Genomic DNA, 27,208 nt, shown 5'->3' on the forward strand with positions numbered 1-27,208 from the left:
TTTTGATCGACTACTTGGAAACAGGAGGACCTTTTTACCCATTTTGAATGGGTTCAGGGTTTAAAAAGCATCTACAAAGTTGTTTAAGAAAAACCAAGTTGCGAAAATATATTGACAAGGTTGGGCAACCCTATCAATTGCAACTCCTTCATTAGCTTTAATGTTCCATTTTGCTGCACTTCATTTTGGTCAGTTGCAGGTTGCAAGCGATTTTCCCCATCGACATTTTGCAGCTTCTTTTCCAGCATGTTTTCAATTATCCAGCGACTACGCCAAAGCACGCACAACTCTTTATGTGTGTGTGTGTTTGTGTTTTAGGGTGTGTGGCGTTTGCTGTGTTTGTGCATTTGTTTGTGTGCTCTCGCTCATCAATGAACATTGAGTAACTTTTGCCAGTAATGGCCTCCGCCTCCTCATCCAGCTATGCCCAACTGGGACTCAACTTTGAAGCACGTTTGCATTTGACAGTCACGAGTAACAGCGAAAGTGGAGTAGAATGTACTATAAAATACCTTCGAGCTGCTAAAAATACTGTGCTTTTTAAAACACTAAACCCATTGGTTTTATTCAAATTAAATTTTCTGTCAAATTAAAGGAGTTTGAAACATCAAACATGGTATGTTGTTGGTTCTCTGTTCAGAATATTTTACTTTTGAGATACACCCTGCAAACAAAATAAAAAAAATAATTTTTAAAGGCGGATCCTTGCGCTTTGGCATATTTACAATTTCGTAAACTATGTTTAAGACTTGAGAATTTCATAAAGATCGGACTATAAGCACCGAAGATATTTAAGAGTGCATTTGCAATAGTGGCTAAGGCAAGAAGAAGCAAACAGCTCTATAAAGGTGTGTTGTCGTTAATTTATGTATAGAAGGATGCTAAATTGTTTGTAAGGGCAACTTGGCGTTGGGTTAGGAATATCTTCAAGTTGGACACTACTGACTAGTGCATTCGTCCGAGGTATTATTGCATGTATGTTTGTTGTAAGCCACCTATATTAAAATTTAGACAACCTGATTATATTCCCTTTGGGCGCACAATTACTGGGTATACGAATTGCTAACATGACAATGTTAATATTTAGAAAATGGCTACGTAAAAGCACAGGCAACAGCTTGTCAGTAACTCAGTAACCCAGTTAGTTGGTTAACAAAACAGGCCTCAATCAGATTCACAATGCCAATGAAGCGAAATCGTGTGATACACCAGTAAAGCCTAGGCAGCGAGATTGACTGAAGGCTTGTCAGCAGCAGCTGTGCGAACATAGTCAGCCTTTGCATTACGCATTGTTGGCCATCATTCTGCTAACCTCAGGCTGTTTTTCATTTTCTAATTCATATGCAATTATTTTTACTGTGAATTGTGAATTCTGCTGACACTCATCGTTTCTATAATAATCCCATTTATAAACATAATAGTCTGTGGCTTGTCTTAACAAAACGTCGTTGACAAGAGTCAGCAGTTTTATAATTAACTCGTTGTGGCTCCGGGCGTTGAAAATTTAATTAAAACGCAAATTAAATATATACAAAATACTCGTGATATATCAGAGTGTCGACAAGTGTTCTTAAAAGAATGTTTAATTATGTACATACAAATATTTTAATGAATTTCAGAGCAAGTCTAAATTGCAAATAGATTTGCAAAGCATTTGCTTAAATTAGTATATTGCGGGTAGAGCAATCAAATATGAATAAGGAGTCAACTTAATTTTAAGAGATATTTTTCTAAAAACCCAAACAATTAATGTATTGGTAACAAAAGATTAGGCCTTATATTGAATGTTTTCTGAGATAAGCCGCTACGATTGCTTTCAATATTTGTTTTAAATTAGCTCTCAACATTTGCTTAGTTTTGATCTGATTGTTATCTGCAAAGCAAAACATAACACGACATAATAGCGAGCAGTGTTGGTTAACGTTTGATTAAGGTATGCCAGGGTGGCAACGCTGTTACGGAACTCTTTTCAAAGAGGCATACAAGAAAAACTTACGAAATAAAGTTAAATATATTAAACATAGTTAATTTTGGCTGGGCTTAAAAGTTTTGACATGCAACATAAAAAGTGGTTTTCGTACATGTTAAGCTTTTTTCATATATATAGTAAACGAAATACAACTATTTTTAAAGTGAAGTTCACAAAGTTAAGCAGCCAATTTATTCGAAAAATCAAATCCTTAGCTATTTCCGACAAGCGCAGCCAACAAGAAGCCAACAACTTTGCGTAAAGTGAACTTGAAGCTGAGCCAAAGTTTATAAAATTGTTGCAAAATACATTTTTAAAAAACACTCAACTCTTTAAGAATAGTTGTAAATGCTTTCTATATTCCACGCGAGCCAAGTGTTAAGTGTAAAATGTTTTGAATTTTAAATGTAGTTTTTACATTGTTTTTTTTTTTGTGTTTTTCTTTGCCTTACAAGGCAATTGTCTGCGTTTTCTTCCTTTCCTTTTTTTGTGTGTGGGCGCTGAGAAAGCTTGGGCGCTTAATTAGCTAATGACTGTGGCATCGCTTGGCACTCACGGAACGTAGCTTAGATTGCGACTTCTTGCGGCAAGCCCAATTTGGCCAGTACATTGGCCTGATTGGCATGCAACTTGTCAGCGAGCTTTTGGCATTTGAGCCGCATACTTTATACATTAACCTCACCTGCATTTTAATAATGCAATATCTTTCGCGCCATTCGCCCGCCTACTGCCAGCCTGACGGGCAGACTTTATCCGTCTTTGTGAGATTTTAATATGGGTTTTACACGCACGTGGCAGCCACAGGCTGTTGTCAGCCCTGACAATGGAGGTGTGGCTCCTAGCTGCGCTTTGCTCCTGAGAGTATGGGGCAATTTAAACTTGACTAAAGGGCAAACAATTTAAAATGTTTCGGTACAGATATAATGCTGTAAGAGTATGCTAATGAAATATATACAAAAGAAAGGCGTTAAGTTCAAATGACATTTAAATCTAATTTTGTTCTTTTGCGGCGTGTCTTTGTATCTCCTTAAGCAAAAGTTTCGCATTTTATAGGTTCCATAATAATTTTAGTTTGAAAAAAGAAAATCTTAAGCTTGTTAGAACAAGTTCTTAGGAAGTACGTTAATGCAAATAAGTCGTATCATACAATCGTTATTCAATAATTCTGTACACAAATTCAGTAAAGATGTCAAATTTGTTTCCCTTAAAATTATTGTTTTTTTTTTTCATAAAATTTCGTATTAATAATTTTTTCCAAATTTAATATTTATTTAATATGTTTATAATATTAAATTCATTATTTTGTTCTTAATCCAAGCGTTATTCTTATTAGTTGTTGTAGCACCGAATATCGATTGAGATTGAAACCAAGTAGGAATTAAACTCTATTTAAGGATATTCGACAACGTAATGTATTGGACAGAAAATAATATGAATTAAAAGAAATAATTAATAGGAAATGTCAAAGTTTATAATTACTACATTTAAATTGATTTTTTTCGAGAAAAAATTTCTTCATGCTATTTTTTTTCAAATTCATAAATACAAGAAAAGCTTAATTCGATTAAGCTATTTCTTATAATTCAATTATCTTTGGGACTTAATCCAATCCTGTATTTTACCCCGTACTTGTATCAGTTATGATTGAAATGAAGGAGGAACTATATTTAATTTAAGTACATTCAAGAACGAAATATATGACATATTTAAGAACAGAATATAATATGAATTCTATTCCAGTCATACTTGAATACAGACAGGCGTTTTCTTTGCATTTAAGAAAGAAAATATAGAAACCCTCAATTCAAAGCCCGCAATCTTTACAAAACTGGTGTTGAAAGGGGTTGGCCACAAAAGACCGGGATGAGCTATCCAGCGGTACAAAAGTATTCATAAGAATACCTACCGCTCTGCTTCACTCGGATGTTGCCACGACAAGAGCTGAGCAGCATCTCAGCGAAGCCTGTGGCTGTGTGGCAAACATCTGTTGGCCAACACGAGGACGAGAGGACGACGGGCAGCACAATGGACAAAAAATTTAATGGCTTATGTAAATTTGCATTTGAATTGCTTTTTGAAAGCGGCTTTTGATGCGTGGCCGCATAAACAATTCACCGTTGTCCGGTTGTCCAATGACTGCTCTTTTGGTTTTATGTGTATGGTAAATGGTAAATAGTCGCCTGGCTAACAGGGCGTATGATGTACGCATAAAATGTTTGCCTTTACGAGTGCCGTAATAAAATCATATCAAAATTTAATGTCCTGGGAATGTGTTTCGCCCCTGTCGCCCCTACATCGCTGCGCGTGTCTCTTTGCCTGTCCGGTTGGTTACTCGCAGTGAGTTTTATGCCCCTGCATCTATCAAATTGTCAAATGAGCTGTCCGAAGCAGGACACTTGGTTGGGCTGACGTATATGGCTTTTGTTGCGAGAGGGGCTTAGTGGGAGGGGCAGGCAGCTCATGCGTTGGCCAATTTGCATGCCAGCTGAAAGGGACTTTACACGCATCAATCAAAAAGGCTGTCGCCAGTGCCTTTGTGCAATCAGGAAATGAATTACGTGAAACGAATGTCAGTCCTTTGGTTCCTGGGGAACAGAACAAAGGCTTCATTTAATCCCGTCTGAAAACGGATGCTCGAACGAATTTTCGCATATTTATAGTATAAACACGAAATGAAACACTAAGGAAATATGTTGCTTGTTTATCTTCCGATTGTTTAAACTTGACCTTCGCCAAGTTGACAAGAACAGGATAGGCAAAAAGAGACATATTTTTTTATAATTTAATAAAAAAGAAATAAATATGTTTATGTGTTCTGTAAAGTTTCGCCTGTTCTTTCCATATATGAAAAATATAAATAGCAAGCGACCTTGCCCATAGAAAGTTTTGTGCTACAAATTTTAGAAATTGCTTATTCATCCAGTTCCTGCCCGTGGAAAATTGAAACGCATTCGGGTGGTAAGCAAAAAACTTTCATGCAACCGTTGCCAAAAATTAACCACAGTTTTAAGGATGGAATTTCTAAAATCGGTTCTCTATTCCCTAAGTTGGGCTTGGAAAATAAGTTTAAAGCAAATCGGACGAAACTTATAACTTCGCTCAAGAAATCTTTGATCCGCATTTTCCAACGAGAAAGCTTGAATTCTGTGAAAAATGTGAAACATGTTCAAATAAGTTTTCGTACGGATCTTTGAAAATGAATTTCAACGCGAAACTTTACCCCCCAAATCTTTGATTACCATTTATACCTAGGAGGAATGGATTTTTCGAAATGTGCGAAATATCCCCTTGAAAATTAGTTTGAGGCCTATCGGATGGTAAAGAAAAAAGTTCCATGCAAACCTTGTTCCCGATTTCTCCACAATTGCGGGTGGAATTTCTTAAAACCGTGCACCTCCGTCTCATAAGTTATTTACAGTGAAAATTTCAGCTTCCTTTAACAATCAAGTTCTATTATTAACCTTTAACGGAATGCTTCCCAATGTCACGTCCCCAGAGACCTTATAGTACTTATCTCTAAAACGTACTTTACGCACATTTCAAGTCGTTTTCACAGTTGAAGCAGAAAATAATTTAGTGTGTTTTTCTTTGCATAGAGAAATAGCCTTAAGTGACAAAAAGTTTTCAGAGCGATTTTGCACTCCCCCTTCACCAATAAGTTTATGAAGTCAATCAAGTTTTTAATGATGGAGACAGTTTTCTCGCAGTTCGCCCCGTTGAATAATTTAACAAATGTCCGCAGGGGCATTCAGTATTTGCTATGCTCTTTATTTTCTTCCACTTCTTCTTGTTGATTGTGTCTCTCTTGTGTATTGATTTAGGCGGGCGTCTTTTTCGTAGCATACTTTTGAGCGCGGAATATTATTTAAATATTAAAAAGCCGCATTTGTAATTTGCCTTTAATTGCGTCGCATTTTAATGAATCTAGAAACATCCCTGCAAATGAAAAGCGGCTGCGTCTTACGATTTACACATATTTATTTGGGATTTTTAAAAATACATGTTTATTTCTTTTAATTTTATTTTATATATTATACACATGCACATATGTACTCGTACATAAATAGTTTCAGTTTTGTTGACACATATGCATTATATGATATGAATTCATTGTTTGGGGGCTTTTAAATGTTTCTTAACACACTGCATACAAACAACTAGCTGTTCGATATACATATATACCATATATATATATATATATACATGTACATATTTGTTTTAAGACCATTTGCTTAAGGTCTGCAGTTAAACTCTTAAAATAATACAATATGCTGCTTCGAAAAGAATTTATTCGACTTGTTTGCCAATTTCTGCTGCAGAGGTTGCCGGCACATTTCTCATTGTTCGTGGACTCCGTTTGTCAGCTGCTTTAATTTATTTTCATTATCGGCCTCATTTCCTCGCAATACTCTCGGTCCTTTACAATCGACGCCGCACAACGCCAGCTCCCAAAGGCTTTGCCTTTGGCTGCAATACAACGAAAGAAATTCGTTTCGTTTTTAAGTTTTTTTTTTGGTAATGCAAATCCTTTAAGAATTTCAGGCGATAAACAGAGACACTCAAGTATATTTCTTATACAAAACTTATTCATGCATAAACAGTAGATAATATATAAATATATATAAATAAAAATATAAAATATATACACATGGTCATGTTAAGCTGTGCGTAATCGTGGTTAGTTGTGTTCGGTAGTGATAGCCCGCGCTAAGTCGTGATCAATCTTTATAAGTCGTGTTCAGTCGAGTTTCGTGCTGATTATTACGATAAGTTGGTTTCAATCGTTTGGTCGCTATAAGCCGAATTACTAGTTCAGTCGTGTTCAGCTGTGTTCGGTAACGATATTTCGTAATCAGTCTTAATAAGACGAGCTAGCTCGAAAAACGTAAATACACTCGAGACCACATTCTAAAACATTCACACTTCGATCCGAGTCATGGCTGTTCGAGTCACAAAAGATATTTGGATACGCGCTTAACTCTATTCAACTTGAGCAAATGCTTTGCAAAATATATAACAATGAAAATGTGAAAAAATGTAAGTAAATACGCACCATCACACGCTTTTTTCTAACGACGGCAACAGCTGTGCGGCTCATCAGTGAGCTGCACCTGCTGCTGTTAGGATATTTACAACAACCTTTCGAGGTCCTCGCTCTCCGCATCGCTTATGTAGGAGTCGGTATCCGTGAAGTAGTCATCGTCGCAGCGATTACGACGACAGCAGACGCGACGCCCCATTTCATCATCGCTCCAATGCTCGAACTCCTCCTTGTGGTGCTCCAGCAGCATCAGCGAGGGGAACAAGCTATCGCAGCCGCTGCAGCTGAAACAACAACAGAACAAGAATGGTTATGTTCGATGAGGCTGCTGGTAAAAGCGGGCACATTTTATTACCCAAAGTGCCGTTTCTTTTGCTGATGCGAGGCCAGCTGCCGATGGCAATGGAAGGAGCGATCACACACATTGCAGGTAAGCGATTCATCTGTAAGTTAAAAACCCGCCCGCAGATTCCTCTAATCAGTGCCTCAAACATAGTGAAACCCCCAAATTTTGGGACACTCACCGTAGTCGTCGTCGTCGTCGGCCATGGCCAGTGCGTGGAGGCGGCTTATTGTGCTTTCGTTAATCTGTTTATTGGATGCGGACATGGACATGGCAGACGTTGACAGATCCTTTGATGATTTGCCTTTGGCCTGGCACAGGCCCAGCTCACATAAAGCGCTCTCCACCACAAAGTTGCCCTGGCAATCGGCGTTCGTACATGGCAATAGCTGCAGGCCCTTCTCATTGCCATTGGGCTCCTCATGGCCATTGATGTTGTTGCTGTTCGTGTTGTTGTTGCCGTTGCCGTTGTGGTTATGGTTATTGCCATTGCTGCTGCTGCTGGCGGCACCAGGTGCCAGCATTTCAAAGTCGTCTAGCTCATCGAATGGATCATCGATTTTATGGCCCAGTGACACCGTATCGTCCGCCTCTGCGCTTAGCCTGCCGTAAGCCTTGCGTGGCGGCCGCTTCACATATTTGTCTGATGTGCAAAAACAACAATAATAACAAAAGGCTGTTACATCCATTTTCGGCACGCCGAACAATAAATACTCTTGTAAACATAGGCTTAGCAGGGTGAATTGATGTCATTTCGTAATAGCTGAACTTGGTAAAGATACGTTGAAAACAAAAAGGCTTCGATTCGAAAACTTCTATTTCGATCGCTTTTTCCTATAAAGCTATATGATTTTGTAGGTCTATGTTGATTAGATTTTACACATATGTCTAGAGCATTGTACTAAATGTCAATGACATTTCTTTGGCGGCTATATGATATTAGTGGTTCGGTCTGACGATAGCTTTCAAAACGTGACCCTAGCTTCCAAAGAAAGATCTGATCAGGAATATATAACTTTATGTGGTCGGTGATGTCTTCTTATTCACATTTGTTGTTGTTGTTCTACCCTCTTCAAAGATATAACGAGAAAAGCAAAGGCAATACGAAAAGCATTTCGGTAGTGCCAAAAATTTGTGTAATATTTTGGCGCCTTTGCACTGCCACACCCTGACACACCCCCGCTCCAACACATACGCCCTACCATCCTGCTTGGCTCGACAAAAACTTTATTTTTGCCACATCGAAATTAAAAATTGTTTTTTATTTCTTTTCACTGCAGCTGACAATTTATGTGCGTCTTTGTGTTGCCTGCGGCCTTTGTTTCGATCTGTGACTCAGCTCAGGTTTCTGTCTGGCGTCCCGTGTCCTGTGTCCTAGGGCAGCACAAAAGTTTTGCTGCCTGTCCTCGAGCGGTGAAGTGATAAAATGAGATTTATTGTGCCCATTGTCGAAATGTGTGTGTCCGTGTGTGCGCTGGCTGAGGCTTACAATAAATACTAGCCGGCCTATAAAATTCTACAAAGCTTTTATTTATACCCATATTTATGGCGCTACCTAGTAAACATTTAGAAAACTGGCTTTTGAGCGCTCATTATTAACAGATCGGTTTGCGGTCCTGGTTCAAAACGTTAAGGTAAACTTGGCGTTTACGATATAAACCAAGGCCGCCAACGAGATAAGGCCGAGCAGGTTCGAACCTCAAATATAATTTGACAACTCTAAAATAATTTTCTGTTTGCTTTAAAATATAATGACCATATTTTTGTTATTGAAGTTCAACTGTTTTATTTAAAATTAAGAAGAAGATGCCGTGCCAAAACCTAAAAAATAAATAAGCCCCAATGCGGAGCATTCATGTGAAGCGTTATCATTTTATTATGTGTAGATTATTTTAATCCACGAACTACACAAAGCTCGAGTGAATCAAGTCTTTATTTAAGTCGATGGAAAAAGTAAAATGTCAAATGGTTATTGCTAGAATTTCGTTGTGCAAGCAAAGCAAAATGAAGTAAATAAAGGCGAGCATGAATATTAAAAAGCGTGACATGCAAACACCAACAAACGCACACTCATACTCACACATTCACACACACATGAAGCAGGTTCTGTAAGCTGGGTGGCAAATGCAAAAATTGTTTGTGGAACTGTGAAAGCACGCGTTCGCCTATGAAGCCAAATAAAACTCATTTTTATTGCTGGAGAGTGTGTGTGAGTGTACCGTTGTGTGAGCAGCGCGCTAAAAAGTATGCACCAACAAGTTTTGCGAGAAAGCATTTAACGCTATGTAGCGTGTGTGGGTACGACATTTGCCGCTGGCCTTTTGCTACGCGCAGATTGAAATTTATGACACAAATGGAAGCAAATAAGGCAGGGGCGGCGAGTGAAAGGGAGCAATCGAAAGAGTGAAAAGAAAATATATAACGCAAATAGTTGCCCTTAAAGGCGGTGATCTAAAATAAATCGAATATGAAGCATTTTTGCGTTTGTAGAAACTTTCGCATTACAACAGAAAATGATTACAAATGATGCGCCGGCGGCTGACAGCTTTTTGGGTTACCAAAACATAAATCATGGCCAGAACTTTGGCTGGCGGCTTTATTAATACGCCCGATAAACGCCCAATCATTTGCCAGCTTGTGTGAAATATTTGAATTATCCAATACAAGCAAAAAAAGATAAAATGCGCTTAACGAACCGTTTTGACTAACCGCTGAATACCCCATAGAGCACATATGTAAAACGATTTGCATGTAGATATTATGAAATTTTAATAAAATTATTTATTATTTATACCTGCTTCAGACAAATTGTAAATTCGATGTTTATGTTACGATACTGATGTATATTTAGATTTTAAAATGTAAGTAATAATATCGCGATCAGGGTTAAGTCTTATGTGGACCATTTAGATTGTGTGGGATAGAGAATTATCAACAGAGTTATGTTACGAACTTTCGAATTGCTTGTTACAACTATAATCATAATAATAATATCAATAGTAATAATAACAACAATAATAATAACAATAATAATAATAATAATAATAATAATAATAATAATAATAATAATAATAATAATAATAATAATAATAATAATAATAATAATAATAATAATAATAATAATAATAATAATAATAACAAAAATAATTCTAATAATAATAATAATAGTAATAATAATACACATTGAATTGCTTTCTTTCATTCAGAGACTTTCTTGCCCAGCATATGCTACAGGGTATACGAATAAAGCGCTGCTGCAACATTATTTATGATGTACTAGAGTCCCCTTGGGCCACCCGTCATCCACAATCCCGCTCACATGGTGTTCTGCTAATGGTGTCTGCAGGCAAAGTTTGCCAAATTAGCTGCCAATAAAAACAAGAAGTCATATGGCCTTCAAAAATTGCCAAGTTTTTGTGCGTGTCGCAATACTAATTGGCTCATACACACACACGCACACACATAAATGGTATAAATGTGCGTATAATTGCTTTTGTTGTTGAACAATTGCCGTAAATTGAATGCATTACGAATATGTCTGTACAAATGGTAATATGGCGGGTATTTATATCAATGACAAATGGTTGTCATAATTATCGGTTAATGCCGCTGACATATGTTGACCAGCATTTGCATAATAAATGACCTGTGTGTGTGTTAAACATATGTTGTTCATTTGGCTGAAAGAATGAGCAATAAAATATGCTTGTAATCTTGTTTGTTTTTTTTTTCGCATTTTTCATCCATAAAACCAAAATATTGTTGAAAAAGTCAATATTTAAATATAAAAAAGAATTTTCGCGTGGGGTTTTAATTTTAAACAATCAATATATAAATATAACAAATTAATAAATATTTGATTGAGTTGTTATGCTGGCAAAAATACTGTTTCTGCTTTTTAAATATGCAAATGAATTAAAAATGTTTATTAATTTAATTAATTTAATGTAACATATTTAAAAAGGCCTAATAAAGCGATATAAATCAATATGCCAATTATAAAGCTTTTTTTTTGTCTATTTTTTATGAATACAATAAATTGTATTTATTTGAAGTGGTTTCGGCAAAAACAAACAATAAATTGTTCGAGTATTATTATTTTTAAGGTTTCTGTTGCATTTTAAAATGGAATGTATACTTTTAATTTGCATATAAATTGTAACTTTAATATATAAAGAGAACATCATGTTAAATTGTTAAAAATAAAGTAAAAGTTATTCTACGAAGCTCACAATTAATATAATGCGTATATTGTTTTAGCTTGTGCATAAAATATAAATTGAACAAAGTTTTTGACATAGGAAGTTAAAACTGGCTTTATTAATACGAAATCAAGATAAAGTTCTTAAAATAATAGTATTTAATAATAGTGTACGAATATTTTTTGACTGCGAAATTATTTAGCGACTGATATTAGTTTAAGATAAAAAGTACGTCATAATATTACAATTTATATAAAATAAATTTATTTATATAAACTTTAAATATCTTTCGCTATAGTAAATGAAATTGTATACTCTTATGTAGGTAGTTTACCTTAAGGGGTCAACTAAAAAGTCAAATAGATTTACATATGTATATTATACAATATAACTTTTAAAAAATATCTAGAAACTTTATTAAAATTCGGAGCAAACTTTATAAATAAATATAAATTCGATTTTTGTGTATGTTATTGATGCCAACTACAAGTTATATATATTTATCTAGAGCTTTCGCTTCGTTCTTTTGCACATCTATATGCAATTGTTATCTACAGTTATATAAGTATCTAGAGTTTCCGTTCCGGGCTTCCTATCACTTCTCGCCTTATCATGAGCTTTGGGCGTTTGAGTTGGCGCGAGGCTTAGCGCTTAGACAAAAGCATCTTGGGACAATGCCTGAAGTGTTTCTTTCGACAGTCATATCCGTGGCACGTTTGTGACACCCCTCCTGCACAAAACACACACACCCACACCCACTCAAACACATGTTTAAGTAAAACCATAAGGACGGGCTTATTATTAACAGAGTTTTTGTGGCTTGTATTTGCTTTGCCTGAACGGACTCGCATTTTTCCATCAGGCATCGGCACGGCCAGAGAGCCAGAAGATTTTGTGCCAACAATAGGTATAAGTGTGTACTTAAGTACAATACACACACACACGCACGTCCACACATATCTTTGTGTATATTATTATATGTTTCTCAAGTCATTGGGGGAATTTTAATTAACTTGTTTTATTACGTGCGAGGTATTATGATTTCGAGCTAAGGCTTCAGCTTCAGATTAGTTCAGTTTTAATGGAAAAACAAGCTGGTAAAATAAGTAGGCGTTATCTTCAAGGCTATTCATAAATGGCGGGAGGTTTTAAAGCAATTAATATGCCAAACAATTATCGATATCGAACTATGTTTTGTAGTTTGACAATTGTTATAAGGAAAACATGTTGAGATACTTTCATTGAAGAGTGTTAACTAAAAAAATAAGGGGACCGAAGTCCATGGTTTGAAGCACTTCCTTAAATTTCTGCTCGCGAGTGCAGTTGCTCACTTCTTGAGAATTTTTTAAACGAATTTAATTTATTAAAAATTATAATGATGTATGAACATATTTATATACACATATGGTTCAGGTTAGGGCTCGACTGTTTTTAAGTAAGCTAATCCGGTTTAAGGATCGGCGCATGGCAAATATTGCATTGTCGCAGACAGCACCGACCCTATTAAATCTGTCTGCCTGTCTGTCAATCTTGCCTTTTCTTCCAGACATTACATGTGTCTGAGTCAGCCGCTTCAGATTATTATTATATTATGTTGTGATAAAGAATTTTATTATTAATATTATCATTATTTATTTTTATATAATTTCTACTATTATTAAACTATTAACGTATTTCCATAGCACTTGCTAACTATGCTCCGTGGCTAAAATAATACTACATCCATCCTACATCCGCCTGGCACTTGAGCCCGGTTCCGTTTTAATACAGTTTTTCTTAAGCAAATCCAAGATGCGGCAACCGGACGGTATTTGCTGCACAGGCTCACTGCTTTTTTTTTTGATTACATGGACGAGCGTTGAGCTGAACATAGCGGCAGCTGAGTCATGTTACACTAATTAGGCAGTCCAATCAATTAGAGCCCTTTTTACGGAAATCTAATCATATAATTGCTACCTGGATCGAGCAACTTACCCTGGGTGCTGTTGCTTTGGTTGCCACTGCCGCCGGCGCCATGATTGCCGTTGCCTTTGCTGAAGCTGCAATTGTTGTTGAGGGAGTTGAAAAAATTGGCGGCGCCTGTGCGACGTAAGATCCAAAACATGTTTTCAGTTGTTGCTGTTGCAAGTAGCAGCTGTTGTTGCTTTTCTTGTCTGATATGTTGCACTAAAAAGTATGCTACGGGCTAAGCGAAGCGGAGCGACGACATTTTAAAGCGTCTGCTGATAAGCGCGAACAAATGAGACGCAACGACAGCGAGCGCGAGCAAATAAACGAGTGAGAGACAGAGTCGCGAACGCATTCGTTCGACGAGTATAGAAAAGCTTAGCCCCAAAATGGTGCTGGCAGCTGTTCCGTGGCGTCGCGTTGTCTGCAGCTTACTGACTGACACTGGCATTGGCGCTGCCTTTTTATAGACGACAGCAGACGAGAGCGTACAATTGGAGTAAGAGCTGGGAGAGAGCCTCACGGCGAGAGCGAGCCTGTCGAGTCGTACATTTGACGTAACGTTACGCTACGTAACGTAAGGGTAAGCGTTTTGCCAACTGCTCATTTGCTGCCAACGTTGCCACTTCCGCTACTTGCTGCAGACGTCGCCAAGAGTATGCTAAATGCTGAACTTGACCTTGGTCAACAATTGCAAGTTGAAAAACTTCCTGTCTTCAAAACTGTTTAGCCTTAAAGGCACATAAATGCCTAGATGCGCCATGTTAACATTTGGGTTAACGGGCGCTTTCCAGCCCAGCTGTCTGCACATAAAACTGACCATCAATCAGGGACCGGAAGCCACCCGGACACTATTGTCAACGGCATTTAAAGTTTGCTGCACGCATATGGCGTGCCACGCCCATGTCTCGTAAAACTTAACTGCCGGCAGCACATGCAGCAGGAGAAAACTTTAGCGCTTACACGAACATACATGCCATTGGGTTCAAGAGCGAGACCAAGACCAAGTGCAAGTCCAGGGTTCATGCCCCGCAAATTGTCGCCTTTATTTGCGCTCTGAAAAGCGTTAAGCGTTTGCGACTTTAATGCCACACGACAAATTACAAAAGCACTGCCCAGCAGCTACCATTGCGCTCGAACAACTTTTACTCATAGTTTGAGCTACGCGATTTTGTTTGTATATTCGCGACCAAACAGCAAACGGCGCAACTTGATATGCCAAAATGATGGATGGCAGGGAGCAGGTGACGTGTGTGCGTTCGTCTACCATGAAACCATTGCAAATGGTTGGAAAGGTTCTAAAAATATAGAAATAAAAACCTGAATAATTACTTACTTAAAATTTGAAATGTATATCGAATTGCGTTTTCATTTTCATAATATCGTTAGATAGAGATTTTGAGATGGTTTTTAAGCAAAGCTTGTCTTAAGGCAGAGCATTGATTTTTATTGAGCTTAGATGTAACTGATGTAACTGGCATAGATGTAACTGATTTTACTACTGCTGCAACAAGAGATAACTTACGTGTTATCATAAGTCTTCCGTCTAAGGCAGGAACTCTGTAAAAACATTGATGCTTTTTTTTGCAGATGACCAAAAGGCAGTAAATAGTCGAAGATTAGACTAATGTAAGCTAAGAAGAATTCTGATTTAAAATTAAATAAATGAGGTTGTAAGCTAAAGCTTAAAGTACCCCCTTATGTCTGTGGCTTGTTTGGATGGGCAGTCCTTAAAAAAAAACACAAAATACATTTGCCTATCGGATGTTGCAACAACATGTTGTGGCAAGTTAGCTATACACAACATATAAATACTATGTCCTCCAGCTAAATTATTTATATACTATCAATGAGTTCTTTATTATTATTAATTATTGATTATCTATGCAAGGCCAGTTGACACGTTTGTAAATTATACATGCTATTTTCTAAATATTTATTTGACACTTTTGTAAAATATTATCGCTTTAAAATTCTGTCTGCAATGCGATTTTCCAATTAGCAAATATACATAATTTCTATAATTTGCACATGCCGGGCAACATTTTTAGTAATATGCCAATCGGCTGCCGCCTAAAATATGTACTTATTAAATATTGATGTGGCAGCTATCAATTAAAATTGCCAGAAATTGCAAGCGCAGAACTTTTCGGCATTCGGGCGCATCAAATATTCATTTAATACGTGCCAACGTCAATGAGTCAAGCGAATTATAATCGATAGTAAATGTAGATTGAACTTTGTGTTATGCTGTCCCAAGTTTTGTCATATAAATTATGTATTATCATGGCTTATGCATGGCTGATACATCCAACAGAACAACTATAATACAAACATACAGAAACTGCTGGCATTTCCCGTAATTAAATGAATTGACAGGTAAGCTCGAAGATAAAGTTGACATCTAAATTGACTAGCGGAAATGGAGTACAAAAACGTTGGCATCTAAATTATTTATCGCATCAACTAATGCATTTGGCAAGCAAGCATCTGCCAAACATATATTTTTACAAATTGCCTTACTATGCAATTCTCATAAGACTTACAAATCATTAATACTGTGATAAAAGTATCGAATAAGTGAGTTGTGTTGGCACTTTTATTAACGTTATCTCTGCTCATACCATCAAGCTAATTTATCGTCTTGCATTTTCTCTTTCACGTTTTACTTTTAATCCTCTTTGTTTCTCTTGCTCTTACTCCAGTTCGCTCTCTATTTCTTTTGTTCTTTTATATATATATTTATATAAACAGAAAATAGTGTTAATACGACTCAGACCCGGACACGGGCTATCTGCTGATGTATAATCAAATTTAATGCCGTAATGGGGCAGAGTTATAGCCTCAATGTAATAGTGCCTTATAATTGCGCAAACAGGAAGTGCAGAGCTCTAAAATTGGTAGCTCCGTCGGATAGTAAAATAGTCGGGAAACTACAGCCATGAGGTGTGCCAGCCTCTTTTGTTGGTGGTGCTGCATTCCGGCTCTGGTGGTTGGCCAAATAAAGCCCGTAGTGGAAACCGAAGAGGAAAATGGGATAGTTCTTTCGATTATTTCAGAAGTCGATCGATTGGTAACCGTCAGGAATTTCATCACATACTTTGATAATCAGGGGCTGGGCAAAAGATTTGCAATGGCCGCCACGTTGCAGCAATCTCTAATGGAAGCCTTCAAGCGTCCGGTGATTGTGGCTGGTACCGAAATCGGGCTACTTAACAATTTCATAAGTTCTGAAAATATGGCGGTTATTTTTTTTAACGGCATTCATGATCCTATGTTGAGCGGGGCGCATAGAACATTAAATGGGCTTCAATCAATGTGGAGCATATTTGTATACAAAACGGATGGAATATTGGCCTCGACTACTATTTTAATTGAGGCCTTCTTTAACTGGTGCTTTAATACAAATTTCGATAATGTGATGCTCGTTTTGAAGCGCAACAACAAGTACGAGATTTGGTCATTTGAAAAAAAATTCACAATGAGAATATTCCAGTTTTCGGTAGAGTCCATAAGCAAAGCGATAAGTCACAAATTTTGCAAGCACGGAGAAATGGGACAATACAGATCTTTGGTTGCTGTTTTTCAGAGTTTGCCAGATGCATTTGTGGTAATTAATTCATTTGTGTGTTTTAATTCATTAATTTCTCAATTAAATCATTCAACTTTTAATTTACAGTACAATTCGTCAAAGAACGATACCCTTATTAGACTTGGCGGTAGTGCTGGCCTCCTCTTAGAGTCATTTATTCACCATGTAAACGGCTCTATGGACATTTTGCCACTGTCATATGACGAATATATGAAGAGAGTTCCACAAGGCTGTGCACAAGAAAGATGCATTGATATCGGCGCAAATATGCTATCAAACTTCAGCCCGCAAAGTCCGGTGTTGATGGTGACACAAACCTGCCTGGTGTTGCCCTCCGATAGTTGGATTGCTCTGGAAGTCTATCCGGTATCGTTCGACAAGAACTATTCTCTATTCCTTTTTGTTGTATTCTACACTGTCGTGTATGCCGTGATTAAGCGCATAGCGAATCCGTGCATATCTCTAGGTGCGAGTCTGTTTAGTTGTTTTCGGCTCGCAGCGGGACAATCTATACCAGGCCGTACATTCCGTCGACTGGGCCTGCCAGAGAAGTTAATAGAGGTTTTCACGCAGATCTATAATCTTTTGATTATTAGCCTTTTTGGCAGCGCCCTGGCGACTGCTCTAATCACAGGTTTGCGCAAACCCGAAATTGTGGACACTGAAACGTTTTTGGCCAGTGGACTGCGTATCATGGTCTTTCCCGAGCAGTTGCAGAGCCTCTTCGACTATATACCGCATGCGTTAAGTAACCGTTTAATCGTTGAGGACCAGAGTGTCAGGGATCGTCATGTTTACTCCCTGAACAACAGCTATGCGTATGTCATGGAGACACACAAATGGATACTATTGGAGTTCATCCAGAGGCGCCTGCGCAAACCCAAGCTGCGATTAAGTCCACAAGAGTTGTGCAGCGCTCAACGATATTTGAGGTTTCATATGCGTTCGGGTCTGTGCTTCGCGCGTTCTCTGAAACAATTTGCAATCCAGGCACACGAGACGGGGCTAACTAGTAAAAAGTGGATGCAACTGGGACTGCGACAGGCGGAGGCGGTCGGCATGCTAAGTCAGGCACCCTACGATCCGCTCATCCGGAAGCCGCTGCAAATAAAATTCTATGGAGAACTTTTTTTTTTCTACTGCCTGGGCTTGTTTCTGAGTCTTGTAACTTTGGTGCTGGAGTGCCTGTACGCGTATTGGAAGATGCGTAATACTGTAATCATAGTTTAAACATCATGTTGTTAGAATAAGCATAGAATATATTTCCAAAACATTAATAAACCTCGCCCAGCTTTAGCACCCAACAAGAATTTTCGATTATAGTATGACTTTTTTTATACCCTTGTAGAGAGTATTATAATTTTGTCATGATATGTGTACCGCATAGAAGGAGAAATTTTCTACCACATTATAGAACATTATTTACAGCCGATGTTATAGCCATGCCCGTTTGTCTGTTTCTATGCGGGCTAGTCTCTCAGTCTTAAAGATATCGTCTTTGCAAAGGTTTCCCTTTTTGTTGGCGTATCGGACCACTATATTATATACATGCCAAGGGAACAATTGGTCGAAAAAAATACAGGGTGCTTCTCCTTATCTTATATCCTACTCAAAAGCACAAATAAGAAGTAACATTGTTTATTTATTTATTAAGCCGCATGAATGATTGCAGTTTAATTTCGAGAGCCAGTTTCATTGGCAATAAAACTTGATGTATAATAGAATTGAATGACACAGTGGGGCAAAATGAAAAGCCCAACGTAATGGTGCCTAATAACTGTGCAAACAAGGATTGCAGAGCTTAAAAATGGGTAACCTCTTTTTATAGCAAAACAGTCGAGAAACTACAGCCATGAGGTTTGTTAGCTTGTGTTGCTGGTGGTGCTGCATTCCGACCCTGGTGATTGGCCAAATAAAGGCCTTAGTGGAAACCGAAGAGGAATATCAAAACGAATTATTTACAATCATCTCAAAAGTAGATAGACTTGTAATATTCAAGAATTTTATCACATACGCTGCTAATAAGGAGTTGGCAAAGGATTATGGAGCCTCCGTTTCGTTGCAGCAACGTCTAATGGAAACCTTCGAGCGACCTGTGATTGTGGCTGGTACCGATATTGGGCTGCTTCGGAATATCATCAATGATAAAAATCTAGCGATAATTTTTTTTAATGGCATGCATGATTCCACGCTGAGAACGGTTGACGAAACCTTGAGAAGTCTGAAGACAATTATGACTATATTTGTGTACAACTTGAAAAGGAATTTAATGCCCTCTATTGGTCACTTGGAAGTCTTTTTTACCTGGTGTTGGAATAGACATTTTTACAATATTATTCTTTTTTATAATTACAATAACACGTTTGAAATCTGGTCATATGAAATGATAGGAGAAATTAAGATATTCAGAGTAACTAATTGGACCCTAAGCCAAGAGGAACAACGCACATATCATAAGTTTGCTGATATGGGACATTACCGATCCATAGTTGCCGTTTACCAGAGTTTGCCAGATACATTTTTTGTAAGTACCGATAGACCGAATTTTATGCTCTTACTCTGGAAAACTAAAAATATTTGTTTTGTCAGTACAAAACCCGCGACGGGACTTTTGCCCTTGGCGGTCATCTTGGCATTCTGCTGGATGAATTTATGCGCCATGTCAACGGAACTATGGACATTATGCCACTGTCATTTCGCGATTATACGAAAGCAATCGCCAAAGGTCATGAGGGAGGTCGAACTGTTGATATTGGCGCGAATATGGTGACGGACTTGAGTGTTGCCTCGTATAGTCCGATAGTATTGCCAACATGCACCTGCCTGATCTTGCCCAATGCTGTGTTTTCTACATGGGAGTATAAGTTAAACAACAACAGTAACTATTCATTGTTTCTGTTCTGTGTATTTTACATTATCGTACAAGGTGTGATTAAGCGCATAGCCAATCCACGCTTGCCATTAGGTGTGCTGGTATATAGGAATTTCCTGCTCGCCATGGGACAAACTGTAAGCAGCAGGTTATTTCGTCGAATGTGCTTGGCAGATAAGTTTATAGAGATCTCCACGAATATCTATAACCTTCTGGTCAACAGCATTTTGGTCAGCGCCTTGACAACGGCTCTTATCGCAGGTTTTCCAAGGCCTGAAATTGTGGACGCCGAAACATTTTTGGCCAGTGGACTAAGTATCATGGTTTTTCCCGAGCAGATGGACAGTCTCTTCGATGAAATACCATCGGCTCTTAGTGAACGGCTTGTAGTTGTTGATATGGAGACGAGGGATAAGCATGTTCAAGCCCTAAACGACAGCTACGCCTATGTGATGCAATCACACAAATGGCTGTTATTGGAGTTCATCCAGCGGCGTCTGCTCCAACCCAAGCTGAGACTGGGCTCAAATAAGTTGTGCGGCGTTCAACGTTATTTGAGGTTTCATCTGCGTTTGGACCTATCCTACGCGAGAGTTTTAAAATACTTCTTGGCCCAAGTACGCGAAACGGGCCTGCCTAGAAAGCTGATGCAACTGGGACTGCGTGAGGCGCAGGAGAATGGAATGCTTAGTCAGGCACCTTACGAGCCGCCCATCCGACATCCGTTGCCCATGATTTTCTTTAAGAACGGCTTTATATTGTTCGCATGTTGCATATCGACGAGTCTGTTGGTATTTTTGCTTGAGTTGGTCTACTATCGCTGGAGCCATAGTCGCAACAATGTAATCGTAGTATAAACATCAGATTTTAAGGCTAAACTATATTTTTAAATAATTTCCGTTGTCAGCTTTAAGCGCTTTAATAAATCTCGCACGGCTTGAGCACCTTATGAAAGAAAAGGCTAAATTAAAAGTGATTTACCAATATAAATTCTTAAATTATTTTGCCCATCAGTGTGTAATTCGTGTGTCCTTCCACGTGTTTAGGATATCAAAGTCGTCAAAAGCAAAGAGACTAACATTTTGTAGTGTCGGCGTTGTATTTGCCCAGTGCCTGTGGATCGCGGCTTGTCTTCTACGGCCATATCCGTTGAGTTTGACATACCACTGACGTAAGGAAACCTACTGGTGAATAGAGGATTTCAAGGGTCGTTCACTTCTTGTTTTTGCTGCTGAAGCTCGTCACATGGGAAGTAGATTTTTTCGCGTGCCTCTCGTATAGTATACACAGATTAGGAATATTTCACTTTTCCTTGTTCACTGCTCCTTATTCGACTAGAAATTGGTGGATCGGTGGGGCCTTGTGATTTGCCATACAAATTGGTTTATCAACACCCATATATAGTACTGGGCAAAGGGAAAGAGAAAACATATTTGGGGACGTGTTAAAAGTGCCGTACTTACGGACTGTTCACCTTTCCACGTATAATAAAGACTAACTTTGTCACATGGTGTATTCTTTTAATTTTCGTATATTTTCTAATTGCCTATTAATTGGCTGTCATATGTCATATCATCCGTTGTTTCTATGAGAAACAAATTTATATTTGTTTTTATTTTCAACATTGTTTCAACAACATTTTTCAACTCTAAATTTTTTTTTGCTTATTCACATTTATTTTTAATACTAGCCTCAGAACAGCTTAGGTTTATTTAAAGCTACAATTAGTCGAATGTTTACTTTAATAGCTCGGCATAATGTTGCTTGTGCATAAATTTAAAGCGCCAGACGAAACTAGAATAAAGTGAAATGAATAAGTTGAAGCTAAATCAATTTTATATTGTGACTCACCCGATTGCAACAAAAGCCACCAAAAAGAGCGCCGCGCTGAGAAAATTGAAAAGGCCGGGAAAAACAGACAACGAGTGCTGATAGATTAATGTATAGAGCGGTGCGGCGACTGATAAAAATGTAAAGTTTGTAAATTTGATATGTAACAAAGTAAAAGCACGCAAGAGGCTCTAATCGGGAGTTCCCGACTAGGGGATACCCTTAACCCTCTTCTACCAACACAAAAAGCAGATCACGCTAAACGCTCGTTTGCTTTATAAGTAATAAAAATAAATTACAAATAAATTTTTAAAAAATAGCTCCTATAGGACTCGAACTCGCAGCAGAACACGCTACTTGCCGTCGCGTCTACCCAACAGCCAAACCAGCAACTTATCGTTAATGACAAGAAAACTACTTAAAAAAGCAGCACGGAAAACAATACAATCGCAATTTCAATGCTGTTGATAGAATTCAATTGCAATGTGTGCTAGATGCCGCTGACACGTCGGCTGCTAATATATATAGAACCACACGATTTCTTTAATTACTTTTGTGCTTCTTAACCGATTTTGATGAAATTTTCAACAGTATTTCTTATTATGGTATAGAACATTCGTATTCTCTCAAAAAGTCAATTGCATTAAAATTGTGGCTTAAATTGGTGGGTAATTTTATTTACTTGATAGGTATATAGTGGTAGCGGGGAGTTGGAGATAGCTATAAAATGATAGATACTTGTTATATATATATATATATATAGCTCTTATAACCTACGAGATTTGTTTAAAAAAAAAGAATTTAGATATCGATTTTCATCGATTACTTGGAAACTAGGAAGACCTACATTCCAAATTTCAAGTCTTTAGTTCTTATAGGTTTTGAGAACCTTGCGGACGGACGGACGAACGAACGGCCAGACAGACGGACATGGCTAGATCGACTCGATCATTGATGCTGATCAAGAATGTATATACTTTATGGGGTCGGATATGCTTCCTTCTGGCTGTTACATACATTTGCAGAAATACTCTTTTGACCGATTTTGAATGGGTTCAGGGTATAACATACTGAAGACAACATTTTTAAGTAAGGCACATACCGAACGGCGCAAAGGATTGAAAAACATTCTTGATGGAGAAAATTTTACCTGTAAGTAAATTTCTGTTATTTAAGGTATATATCTATAAGGGTTTATATACTTGCCCAAGTCAGAGGCGGGCACTATATTCGAGACAATGGTGCGGCACATGGGCCCGCCAATGGAACGAAATATGCCAAAGGCCACTGATAAATACATATGCCAAGGCAAAGAAGCAAAACCTCTGGTTAGATTGCTTAATATTTCCGAGCACAGGGAGAGCAGAGCCAAGGTGACCACAGAAAGGCCAAAAACCTAAACATTTGTAAATAAAATGAATGTAAATAAATAAATAAAAATAAGCTTGTAAGAAAAAAAGGATATTTTCACGCTGCAGATTAAAAAACAGATTGTTATCATAGGAGCCATATAGTAGTCCGCCTTAGGCGACCAGTGAAGTTCGCTGTTGCTGAGTTTGGCAAAGATACATATATAGAAAAACAGAATGTTTTTCCATACAACAAATATTGTTTTATACAACAGCTTAACTTTTGACAGATCACTTTTAGGAAAGTCTTTTGATAAGTGAGAGAATCAGACAGACGGATAGATGAAGTGAAGTACATTTACATCAATTTGGTTGATGATATGGATCAAGAATGTATATATGCTCCTATATATTTCGTGATAAAAGTACAATACGCCCTACAAGAGTCTAACAAGTCTCACAAACTTTGAAACATACCTTGCGCAGCAAAAGAATACCAATGAGAGCGCCCACCATTGGCACCATTTGGCTGATAGTCTCAAATAAGGTAAACTCACGTACGGACCAGTGGAATTTTTGGCGCACAAACAAATACATGACTGTCATAGCACCATCTAAATGTAAAGCAATTAGATATGATCACGTTAATTCACATAATAGCACTCACCCACAACAAACATGGCCATAAACATGGCCAAGGTCACCAGCCAAATGATTTCGCGTGCGTGATTGTCACGTGGCTTGCAGCAGGTTCTGAACATATCTTTGATGTGGGTCAAGCTGAAAAGACCCATGTTATTGGCATCCGTGGCAGCCTCCGGCTCAGTCTGTTGCTGCTGCTTCGCTTCATTGGTCACGGAATCGAGCTGCCTTGGCTCCTTCCTTTCGTCCAAATGTATTTCGGATGTGCAAAGCTCATTTGTTGAACTCTCTTGCTTGGCATCATTTATTTTAAGTCCAAATAAACCTATATTTTTGGTATCTGTTGCAGCCTTTGGCCTTGTATCTTTGGCTATAGGAACTATCTCTTTCTCGTGCTCTTTTTTTTCGTCATCTATAACATCGCTTGGACAATCAATGGACACAGTATTCAGTTGTATATCGCATGCTGTAAGGGGCACATCCTTTTCGGCCTTCTCTGCCGCATCCTTCTCCAGGCGTATGTGCAAACTCTCTGGCACACAGCATATAATAAATAATGTAGCCAATACGACAATGGCCGCTGAGATGCTCTGGGTGATAGATGCACTGGTGGCTTCATACACATAACTGGACAACAAGGAGCCAGTGCTGATAGCTATGAACATCAGGAACTCTATGGCAATCATTCTGTAGGGCGAAAAGTAAAGATACAAAATACTTCAATAGGTACACTTAGAAAAATTCTGTTAAGTACATTTTCCATATTCTTTTATTGTGTATAACTCATCATTGAAATAATTAGATACCAAATAAAAACACTTGAAATAAGGTAAAAGCTTTGGCAATATTTGGGCTTGATTTAGGTACAAAATTCCCATTCTATTTCTGTGAGTGCACAGCTCATACTCACCTGTAGGGTCTGGTTCTGATATCTGTAATATCCGATAGAAAACAAAAGGCGGCCACAGAAAATACACACATGCCGCCCAGCAGGGAGTGCGGCACTGCAGCCATCGTATACCACCAGGGATTTATGTCACGACTGCTGGATAGCGCACATATTAAGGTATTTATCAACGCAGAGCCAGAGAAACCTGCAAGGACATCGAGGATTTAAAGGCTAATAGGACTTTCGCTTGAGCCTTGCCTACCAATCATTGAAACCACCAGCAACGGCTTGCGTCCATAATGATCCGACCAGGAGCCAATAAATAGGCCACAAAAGGCTGGCACAATGCTCTCCATTAAGGTGCGGATGAGAAACATGTCGGCCACATACGATTGTATCTCCGTTTCAATGGCCTGGAAACCTAATGACATTTAAATAATTTCTCACGCATTGTTTCATTACTTGGAATGCACATACATGAATTTCAGGGCTGGCATCTTTGTCATCCAGCTGCCTGCAGTCCGTCTCATTGTAATGAAATATTACCCGGCATGTTTGATATATAATCTGATTACGCATTACAGTGCCTGCAATTTTTGACACTGTTTTATGCAATTCCTATTTAAAAATGAATGCTTACCCGACAGTAGATGCGAAAATATAAGCATAAATACAACGGGTTCTACATAAAACATGTAGAATAGTTCTCGCCATGGCAGACTTTTCAGCTTATCGACAGCCGTTGATATGGAAACTTTCTCAACCATTTTTAGGCAAAGCACTTGAAAGGAATTATATTTGTCTTAATTTTATTTGTATTTTAGTAATAAACAAGTACTAAAAATTCATTAACTTATTTCATCACAAATTCAATCAAACTCTTTGTTTTTTAACCTTGACAGATTTTTGCGCTCTTCTGCAAAATTATTTAATTAATTTTTATCTCGAGCTCTCACTTATAATATAAATCAAACATATTTATTAATTGGTTTTATAACAATTGGGATCGCTACGCTTGTTAAACATATTCCATTTCCGAAAACGGCCCTCGAAATAATTCACTGAGGCGACACGAAACCGGCTCTGTACTCGGATCGTCAACAAGCTCGATCAAGCTGAGTATACGAAATGAGCTGCTACCGGTAAATCGGTGCTACTATATGTATATAAACCGAAACAGGTTTTATATCATTTATGGGGGAATTTTTATTCAGAGGCAGATGAACAGCCAAACTCGCACACGCTACTGCAATGGAAATTGTTTGTCATGATAGCTTAAATAATGAAAATAATCAAATATTTAGAATCTGAATTACATAGTATTTCGACGAGCAGAACGATTTATTTATATTTCTAATTGCTTAAGCAATGCGAAAATAACTGCAATTTAAATGTAGGAAACACGTGAATCAACTATTGCTGATAAATCACTTTTAGCTTTTATGGGCACATCGTTAATCCAGCTGCTTTCAAGTTGGAATAAAGTAACTGTTATGGCAAAGGGTATTCAAATTGTGTAATGAATTAAATCGGGAATGTCCGAAGAATATGTATGTATATATATACCTGATCAATGACAATAGCTGAGTTGTAATAGCCCTATCTGTTCGTTTATCTATATTCTTCTATATTATACATAGAACAATAAATTTTACTCAGTACACAAATTAAAGTCGGGTGGATCGGACCACTATAATATAATATCATAGGAATTATAGAACGAGTTTTAGCTCTTGCTTGAAACGTTTTCCTCTTTCAGGATATTTTAACAAAATTTAAACAAATGAAATTAAAGTCATTAAATAAGATGGATATTTTGCTGCCATAAAAATAATATTAAAATTATTATTTATAATAATAAAATTATTTATAATAATAAAATTATGAAAAATTGTTATTTATTTATTAATGATCGACAAAAACGAGTGTCTTCCTAATTATTCAATACATAATTTTCTAATTGCATCAAGGACTAATGAAGGTGTTTTATTTGCCCGTACGGCCAGCTATGCCCCTTTTCACGGCTTATTTTGCCAGTGGAGCTATTATAGCTAAGAAGAAGGGAAAAACGAAAGAAAGAAGTTGTTAATAAAGTAAAGAAATGTACACTTATATAGAGTGCTACGTAGATAGGATAAAGAGATAGAGATGAGAATTCTCCGACCCGGTGGGGGAAAATTTATATACATTATAAAAATACTAGGAGCTGAATCTTATTGGTATTATATAGCGGAGATGAAAGTGGCGGTTCTGGAGTCTTATGTCATGGGTCTATATCGCATGGGTATTTTAACTTTGTCAAACTGAAGGGAAGAGTTTTATCTTTTATTGTTTGCCTACATCTTTTTATAATATTCCAGTTCGTCTAAGCTTAAAGTTGCTATATAAAGACAAGCTAGTGAGTTAGTAATCGTGATAAACTGTGTTAAATACTTACTGTTTAGTATACACACATTAATTGTGCATGGGATAATATATTAACTTCCCAGTTAGCTATATATTAAAGATGCTTTAATTTTAATTAATTTTCTG

The 27,208-nt window shown here is 37.6% G+C and overlaps 2 protein-coding genes across 4 annotated transcripts; both read right to left on the bottom strand.

Annotated features, from left to right (window-relative positions):
- Positions 1 to 5,972: 5,972 nt before the first annotated feature.
- On the bottom strand, positions 5,973 to 13,919 carry LOC135440383 (putative uncharacterized protein DDB_G0287457). The gene is made up of 5 exons (XM_064699509.1): positions 13,530 to 13,919; positions 7,535 to 7,996; positions 7,366 to 7,453; positions 7,023 to 7,294; positions 5,973 to 6,436 (listed from the first exon to the last, which is right to left on the bottom strand). Exons 1-4 carry the CDS (start codon positions 13,657 to 13,659, stop codon positions 7,099 to 7,101), a joined length of 876 nt encoding a protein of 291 aa, XP_064555579.1. The 5' UTR covers positions 13,660 to 13,919; the 3' UTR covers positions 5,973 to 6,436; positions 7,023 to 7,098.
- Positions 13,920 to 21,545: 7,626 nt separating this feature from the next.
- On the bottom strand, positions 21,546 to 25,930 carry LOC135440388 (probable peptidoglycan muropeptide transporter SLC46). 3 transcript variants are annotated; one of them, XM_064699512.1, is made up of 11 exons: positions 25,690 to 25,927; positions 25,317 to 25,457; positions 25,154 to 25,263; positions 24,939 to 25,089; positions 24,698 to 24,881; positions 23,813 to 24,474; positions 23,623 to 23,759; positions 23,003 to 23,192; positions 22,899 to 22,946; positions 21,818 to 21,926; positions 21,546 to 21,760 (listed from the first exon to the last, which is right to left on the bottom strand). In XM_064699512.1, exons 1-11 carry the CDS (start codon positions 25,700 to 25,702, stop codon positions 21,703 to 21,705), a joined length of 1,803 nt encoding a protein of 600 aa, XP_064555582.1. In that variant the 5' UTR covers positions 25,703 to 25,927; the 3' UTR covers positions 21,546 to 21,702. The 3 variants fall into 3 exon arrangements, 2 of the variants coding, with proteins under 2 accessions (XP_064555582.1, XP_064555584.1); XR_010438289.1 differs by lacking the exons at positions 22,899 to 22,946; positions 23,003 to 23,192 and having other exon boundaries at positions 25,690 to 25,930; XM_064699514.1 differs by lacking the exons at positions 25,317 to 25,457; positions 25,690 to 25,927 and having other exon boundaries at positions 24,939 to 25,097.
- Between the last annotated feature and the right edge of the window lie 1,278 nt (positions 25,931 to 27,208).

The sequence above is a fragment of the Drosophila montana genome, unplaced genomic scaffold (genome assembly GCF_035044405.1).
Source record: "Drosophila montana isolate Dmon_TW-CO22-7 unplaced genomic scaffold, ASM3504440v1 contig_960_1, whole genome shotgun sequence".
In the NCBI taxonomy this organism is placed as follows: domain Eukaryota; kingdom Metazoa; phylum Arthropoda; class Insecta; order Diptera; family Drosophilidae; genus Drosophila; species Drosophila montana.

What these genes read in the sequence shown, in the direction of transcription:
- LOC135440383 (XM_064699509.1), bottom strand. Translation starts at nt 13,659, where the DNA reads ATGTTTTGGATCTTACGTCGCACAGGCGCCGCCAATTTTTTCAACTCC. An exon ending in CCAAAGCAACAGCACCCAGG is followed by an intron (nt 7,997 to 13,529) that starts GTAAGTTGCTCG and finishes TTTGCACATCAG; the next exon opens with ACAAATATGTGAAGCGGCCG. An exon ending in CGACGACGACGACGACTACG is followed by an intron (nt 7,454 to 7,534) that starts GTGAGTGTCCCA and finishes TTTAACTTACAG; the next exon opens with ATGAATCGCTTACCTGCAAT.
- LOC135440388 (XM_064699512.1), bottom strand. An exon ending in AGTGCCCGCCTCTGACTTGG is followed by an intron (nt 22,947 to 23,002) that starts GCAAGTATATAA and finishes ATTTACTTACAG; the next exon opens with GTAAAATTTTCTCCATCAAG. An exon ending in TCAATCCTTTGCGCCGTTCG is followed by an intron (nt 21,927 to 22,898) that starts GTATGTGCCTTA and finishes CATTTTTATCAG; the next exon opens with TCGCCGCACCGCTCTATACA.